The 7,476-nt window shown below is 63.4% G+C and overlaps 1 protein-coding gene across 1 annotated transcript; it reads right to left on the bottom strand.

The window, feature by feature from the left end:
- Positions 1 to 3,354: 3,354 nt before the first annotated feature.
- ADRA2B (adrenoceptor alpha 2B) lies at positions 3,355 to 5,313 on the bottom strand. The gene has a single exon (XM_084499255.1). It carries the CDS (start codon positions 5,160 to 5,162, stop codon positions 3,990 to 3,992), a length of 1,173 nt encoding a protein of 390 aa, XP_084355381.1. The 5' UTR covers positions 5,163 to 5,313; the 3' UTR covers positions 3,355 to 3,989.
- Between the last annotated feature and the right edge of the window lie 2,163 nt (positions 5,314 to 7,476).

Below are 7,476 nucleotides of genomic sequence, written 5' to 3'. Positions count from 1 at the left end.
CCCGCGGGGGCTGCGGCGGGCAGGCCTTGAGTGAGGGTGCTGAGGGATTAAGGGGGGGAAAAAAGAAAAAGTAAGGGAAAATAACAAGTAAGGACAAATAAAAAGGCATTTATATAGAGGGGGGGAGCTCCAGAGCCTGGGCAGGGGGGCTGCGTCCTGCCCACCCCAGGCCCGGCTCTTTCGGGGTCCTCCAGCTCTCTGTGTTCTTCCAGGCTTTTTCCCTCTTTTTTCTTTTCTTGTTCATCACTTTTTGTGTGTGAGAGAGCTTTTTGTGGGGAGCTTTTTCTCATTTGTTGGCTTTTCCTCAGTTTTTCGATCTATTTCTCACTTTTTTCTACTTTTTTCTCACTTTCCGCCAGACCCCGATAGCAGCAGAGCATCGCCCGGCGACCCCGGCAAATCTCACCCCGCGAGGAAGCTCTCACGCGGCCCAGCCCAGAATTTTGAAAAAAAATTTTAAGCATTTTCTCCGCAAAGTGCCTGCTGCGGCTTTTCACCCCCCGGCGCGCCGCCGCCAGCCGCGCGGTGGTGGCCATGGTTACCGTATCTCCCCTTCCCTGCCTCGTGCCGCGCTGCCATTAAACCCAAGTACAAATAAAGCGCTTTCACAAGCCCCGGCGGCCCCGAAGCCGCTCCCAGATCCTTATTTTTAAATATTTGAATGGAAAGCAGCATTTTTCCCCCATGAAGAAACAGATTGCCCCCGCCGCGTTCCCGCCTGACCTCCCCTCCGCAGGCGAAAGTGGCCAAATGTTGTCACCACCCCGCGAAATAAAGCAAACAGCACGGGACGGAGGGAGCGCGCCGCAGGGCTGCGATCGAGCCCGTTTCCAACCCCAGTGAACCCCGGAGCTGCAGGCTGAGACCTGGCAGGAGCTCATCACACCTCAGCATCGCCCGCGCTGCTCCCACACCAGCGCTTTCCCAGTCTGAGGCAGACTGGTGCCAGTTCTAGCCAGCCGCTGGGCCTGAGCATCCTCCCTGACAACAACCTCTGCACCCGAGGGAGGAGGCTGGGCGCAGCAATTAATGTTTCTGCTCAATTAACCTCTCCCCGCGCTTCCCCATCGCTGGCGGGGCCGCGGGTTGGCTCAGCAGCAAGTGTGGGGTCAGCCCAGCCTGAGCAAGCCCTCGAGCCCCCGGCAAGTCCCCAGGGAGCACCGAATTCCAGAGGCATGCGGACTGACGCCACACGCTTTGGGGTCTAACCAGGGCTTTTTTTACAATTTTTATTTTTTTTGTTGTTGTTGTTAGCTTTAATCCATGGGATTTAAAAATACATATATATGAATTTACATGGCCTCTTTTTTGCAGCAAACCTGGTTACGCTGAGTAGGGGGGATTTTAGTGAGTCACCATGACAACCTGGGTGCTGTTTTGGGGAAATTACCAGGAAGAGAAGGGCTGTGAGAGCCTGTGGAGTGGGGGGGAAGGGGTAAAGGGGGCTGGAGGCAGCACTGGGGCTGGGGCAAGCATCCTCTCCCACTGGGGCCATGTCCAGCCTCATAGGACCAAGCCCAGCTCTATAGGGCCAAGCCCAACCCCCTAGGACCATGCCCATCTCCATGGGACCATGCTGAACCCCATAGCACCTTGCCCAGCCCTACAGAACCATACCCAGCCCCATACAACCATACCCAGCCCCATAAAAGCCTACCCAACCCCGTAGGACCATGCCCAGCCCCACAGCTCCCCTCAATGCAAGGCGGTGGGTGCGGGCTGGGAGGGCACGGGGCTAGGGCTGGCCGGGGGCCAGGGTCTTGGCGTGCGCAGCGGCCCCGGTCGCACGCCCTCTCCCGCGCCGCTGTCACCCCAGCACTGTCCCAGCGCGCCGGGTCGGGCCAACGGCCGCCGGCCTCTTCTGGCTTGGTTGTGGAGGAGGGGGAGAAGTGTCCGGGCTGGGAAAGGGCTTCCAAAAAAAGCTCAACCCGTTTTCAGGGTGGCCAGAGGCGACGTCCCTGCTGGGACGGGGAGGTGGCGGGGGGCCAGCACCGCTCCGCCACCGCAGGGGCGAGCTGTCCCCAGCCCTGTCCCCTGGGGCTGGGCTCGGCATGTGCGGCCCCACGTTCTCTGCTTCTCCCTGGGCTGGTGGCAGGGGGCACGGGGTGGGATGGGGGCACGGATGGGGTGGGGGGCCTGGGAATATGTGGGTAAGGAGGCAGCAGTGTGAGGCACAGGACCCTGGTATAAGGCAGGATTTGGGGGGCAATCCTGCAGCACTGGGGGGCACCAAGCACTGGGGAGGGTCCCCATGCGGTGATGGGGGTCCCCATGCCCCACTGCGGGGCACCGTGCACCACTGTGAGTCACGATGCAGTGGCGTGGGTCGCGATACACCGGTGTGGGTCACCACCGTACACTGGTGTGGGTCACCGTGCGCCGTCGTGAGTCAGCACAGCAGCGTGAGTCACGATACACCGCTGTGGGGCACAGCGTGCCACCCGGAGTCACGATACACCAGTGGGGTCATGACATGCTGGCGGGGGCTGCACAACAGTGGTGGGGGTGATGCTACACCACCGTGGGTCATCGTACACCAGTGTGGGTCATGATACACCACCATGAGTCGCGATACACCGCTGTGGGTCACAACACACCGTCGGGAGGCACGATACAATGGTATGGGTCACGATACACTGGTGTGGGGCATGGTGTGCTGCTGTGGGGTGTGACACACCGTCCCGAGCCACAATACACCAGCATGGGGCACACCACACCACCATATAGCACTGTGGGTCCCGATACAGCCGTGTGGGTCCCGATAGAGCGGTGTGGGTCACACTGACATGGGTCACATCACACCACCGTGACCCCCACCCCATGGGCACAGCTCACGAAACCCCCTCCAGGGGACCCCCTGTCCCCGGGCCAGGCAGCACAGCCCTATATCAGACAGCTGAGAATCCCCCCCCTCATCATTTCACATGGCACCATTGCAAGCAGCCAGCACGGGGCTTTGTCCCCGTCCCCCAGCGCTGCCTCCCACCCCCGTCCGGTTCAACATCCTCGGGGTCGGGCCCTGCGGGAGGCAGCTGCAGGGATTTATTCTTTGGGGCGGGGGGGGTGGGGTGGGGGGGTGTTTTTCTAATTATTATTTATTTTCCCCGTGCGCTGCCATAAATAACCGACCCCGTCCAAACATTTTGTTCCCGCTCACCCTGCAAACATTCCTCCCGGGCGGGCGACCCGTGGCCGCGGGAGGAACTCAGCCCCACGAGCTGCCCTTGCACCATGGGGGGGGTGGTTCCAGGGCCCCCCAACCCAGCAGGGGCATGGGGCGAGGTGGCTGCTCCAGCTGGGCTGTGCCCCCGTGTCCCCTCCGCGGCGTCGAGAAGGAAGTGATTTTTTTTTTTCTTATTACAAAATATCTTTTATTGTTAAAAGGCAGCGGCCCCCGGGACGGGGGGGGCTCGGCTGGGACACCCAAAAAACAGGGGGAAAAGCTGATTTCCTGGGGGCAGCGTGTGTAGGGTGGGGAGAAAAATCCCTGACCCCCCCCATTGCCGTTCCCGGGCTGGGGTCTGCTTGCCGAGTACCCCAGCACAGCTGGGGAGATGCCACCGGGCTCAGGGACAGGGGATATATGGCACGGGTGGCACGTGCCCCCAGCCCCGTGGGGCCGGGTTTCCCGCGGCAAATTTGGCAGCGAGACGAGGCAGCGGGTGGGCAGGCGCTGCCAGCCGAGAGCCTGCTGCCTGGGGAGGAAAAGCGGGGGGGGAAAGGGAGAAATGAGGAGGAAAAAGGGAAAACGAGGAGGAAAAAGGGAAAATGAGGGGGAAAAGGGGAAAACGAGTGGGAAAAGGGGAAGATGAGGAGCCCCCGTGTGAGCTGGGTCCCCCAAGGGGACGGCCACCAGAACCGGCAGAGACAGCAAAGGCGAGAGGGGTGGAAGGAAGAGCAAAGCTCCCCGAAAACCGCGGCACGAACCCGTCGTAGCGTCGGGGGGCTGGGGGGGCGAGGCGCAGTGCCTCCGGGCGGGGGCGAGCCCCTCACCACGCCGTCCGGGCGCCGCGGCGGCAGAGGATGCGGCGGAAAGCCTTGCGGAAGTCCTGGTTGAAGACGGTGTAGATGACGGGGTTGAGGGAGCTGTTGCAGTAGCCGATCCAGAAGAAGAACTGGAAGACGCCCTCGGGCACCTTGCAGCGCCGGGGGCAGACGGCGCCCAGGCTGTAGAGGAAGAAGAAGGGGAACCAGCAGAGGACGAAGACGCCGATGACGACGGCCAGCACGAAGGTGAAGCGCTTCTCCCGGTTCGCCTGCGCCTTCCTCCGCCAGGGGCCGGGGCTCAGCGTGGGCGCCAGCACCACCCGCCCCGTCCCCGTGGCCAACGTGTCCCTGGGGCGCCCCGCGGGCCGTGGGGACCCCCCGGAGCCCCGGCCGGCCCCCGCTGTCACCACCGCTGCCACCGACGGCTCCTCGGGGCTGAGCAGCGAGGTCCTGTCCGCCGGCAGGGGATGGGGTCCCCGGGTGTCCCCATCGGCGGTGGGGGCGGCGTTTGGGGGCGCCGAACCCGGGGGGCTGGGGGCGGCGGGGGGGCTCTGGCCGCGGCGGTGGCGGCGCTTGGCGATCAGGTAGATGCGCAGGTAGACGAGGATCATGATGAGGCAGGGGGCGAAGAAGGAGCCGATGCTGGAGGAGAGGATGTACCAGGCCTCCTCGTTGAGCTTGCACTGCGGCCGCCCGCCCGGCGCCGCCTTCTTCTCACCCTTGTAGACCAGGGGCGGCAGGGAGATGACGGCGGCGATGGTCCAGACGATGAGGATGCTGCACTTGATGCGGCGCGGCGTCCGCTTGGCGTTGTACTCGATGGCGCGGCTGACGGACCAGTAGCGGTCCAGGCTGATGGCGCAGAGGTGCACGATGGACGAGGTGCAGAAGAGCACGTCCAAGGCCAGGTAGATCTCGCACCACGTCTTCTGGAAGTACCAGTAGCCCAGCAGCTCGTTGGCCAGCGAGAAGGGGATGATGAGCGTGGCCACCAGGATGTCGGCGGCCGCCAGCGAGACCAAGAAGAGGTTTTGGGGCGCCCGCAGCGAGCGGCTCGTCAGCACGGCCAGGATCACCAGCACGTTGCCCGTGATGGTGAAGAGCACCAGGAAGGTGATAGCGGCCGCGATGGCAGCGGTGGCCTGCACCGAGTACCCCCCCTCGGGGCTCTCCATGGCGGGGACCGGGGGGCACGGAGCCGGGATCCGGCCAGCGGCGCTCAGCGGTCCCCCGGGACGCGGGGGACGGGGCGGGAGGATGAGGATGGGGTGGGTTGGGGGACGGGGGTCCCGCTCGCCATCCTGCTGCTGGGCTGCCCGCCCCCTGCCCGCGCCCCCTGCCCGTCCCCGACCCGGTGCCGGTGCCGGTCCCCTCCTGCCGGTGCCGGTGCCACCGGGCTCTGCGCCGCCGGGCGCCGCCTCCGCGGGGTTTTGATCGGGTGCGGGAGGGCTCTGAGCCGCCCCCGCCCCCGGGGCGGACCCGGGCGGCACCGGGGACACGCGGAGGAGCCGGGGGATGCGCAGGGCTCCAACCCGCCCCCCCCCGGATCGTGTCACCCCCCCCCAGGATGGTGTCCCCCCCCTCCGGTGCCTGCATCCCCCCTAGTACTTGTGCCCCCTCCCCAGCACCCACGTCCCCCCCGGACCCTCGTCCCTCCCCAGTACCCGCGCCCCTTCCCCACTGTGAGCCCCCCCAGCACCCGAGCCCCCCCCCAGCACCCCTGTCAGCCCCCCAGCACTGTCACCCTCCCCGCAGGAACTGCATCGTGCAGCAGCACCCACGTCCCAGCCCTTCTTTTTGGGGTCCCCCCCGACCCATCCTCACTGCCCCTGTGCCCCCCAGGGCTGGATGAACTCCCCCAACCCCAGCCACTCCGCAGCCACCCCCCAGTTTGGGACTTTGGCCCCAAATCTTTCCCCCTGATCTCCCCGCCGGCTCCATCCCTGAGGGGTTTGGATGGGGCACCCAAGCAGCTCCAAAAACTGACAGCAGAAATTCCTGGAATTGCCCCTTTTTGCCACGGTTTCGATGCACTCAGGACCCGACCTTGCCCAGGTTTCGAGGCACCGATGCCAAAACCAGACACGCAAATCCCACTTAGCGGCCCCGTTAAAACCCGTAAGAGAAATCTCAGACTGGGAGGAAGAGCAGCGGAGGGGTGGTGCCCAGCTCCATGCCCCGCTCTCCCTGCCCCATTTCTTTATTATTTTATGAGAAAAAAAAAGGCCACCTGGGCTCTGGCACTTGTGCTGAGGGTGTGAGCAGGTTTGCCTGTTGGTTTTTTTGTCCTTTGCGCTGTTTCAGACGGGGCAATCAATGAGGGAGCCACTGGGCGCCATAAAGCACCTTTGTCTCTCCAGCTCCTCGATCTCGCTTGTTAAAAGACACTTTTATCTCCAGCTCCGCGCTTTTGGGGCTTTTTTCCCTTTTTTTTCGAGGGCTGAAGATGCTTTTGGAGCATTTCTAAGGCATGCTGCAGCCGTTGCTGCTCCAAGCTTGCCTCCGTGCCCCGTCCAGCAGCAGTGTCCCCATGCTGGGGACCCGTCCTCGTCCCCCTGGTGGGGACACCGACCCGACCCCGTTTTCCTCCTCACCCCCCAGGGATGCTGCAGGGGCTTAGCCCCAGCACAGCCCCATCCTTCACCCACAGCCATCTGTAGTGGGTTTACGTGGCAAGGTTTTGGTAGCATGGAGCCATAGGGGTGGTTTCTGTGAGAAAGATCTAGAAGCTGCCCCATGTTTGGGAAGGGCCCCATTGTTTTCCAGATCCGAGCCAATAAGCGATGTTGTTTTGCGCCTCTGTGAGAGCATATTTAAGACAGGGAAAAAACGCTGCGACACACAGCAGCCGGGAGAGTCAAGGGAGTGGGAGAACAGCCTTGCACCAAGGTCAGTGTGGAAGGAGGGGGAGAGGTGCTCCAGGCGCCGGAGCAGAAGTCCCCTGCGGCCTGTGGTGAGGACCATGGTGAAGCAGGATGTCCCCCTGCAGCCCATGGAGTACCACGGTGGAGCAGGGTTCCACGCTGCAGCCCGTGGAGGAGACCACGGTGGAGCAGGTGGCCCTGCACTGATGGAGGCTGCCGCCTGTGGAAGACCCCTGCCGGAGCAGATTCCGGGCCGGACCTGTAGCCCGTGGAGAGGAGCCCACGCAGGAGCAGGTGATCTGGCAGGAGCTGCTGCCCGTAGGGGAGCCAGGTTGGAGCAGTTTTCTCCTGAGGGATGGACCCCGTGGTACGGACCCATATCTGGAGCAGTTCTGGAAGAGCTGCTGCCTGTGGGAAGCCCACGCCGGATCAGTTCATCAAGGACTGCATCCCGTGGGTGGGACCCCACAGCACAGGGGACGAGAGTGACCGAGAAGGAGCGGCAGAGAAGAAGTGCTGTAGACTGACCATAACCCCCATTCCCCGTTCCCCTGCGCCGCTCGGGGGGAGGAGGTGGAAGAGGGTGGATGGGGGGGAAGGTGCTTTTGGTTTTTTTTTCCTTTGT

The sequence above is a fragment of the Aythya ferina genome, assembly GCF_964211825.1.
Source record: "Aythya ferina genome assembly, chromosome: 27".
NCBI classification, from domain to species: domain Eukaryota; kingdom Metazoa; phylum Chordata; class Aves; order Anseriformes; family Anatidae; genus Aythya; species Aythya ferina.
The sequence above is the reverse complement of the archived record's forward strand: the minus strand, read 5'-3'. Positions and strand labels throughout refer to the sequence as shown.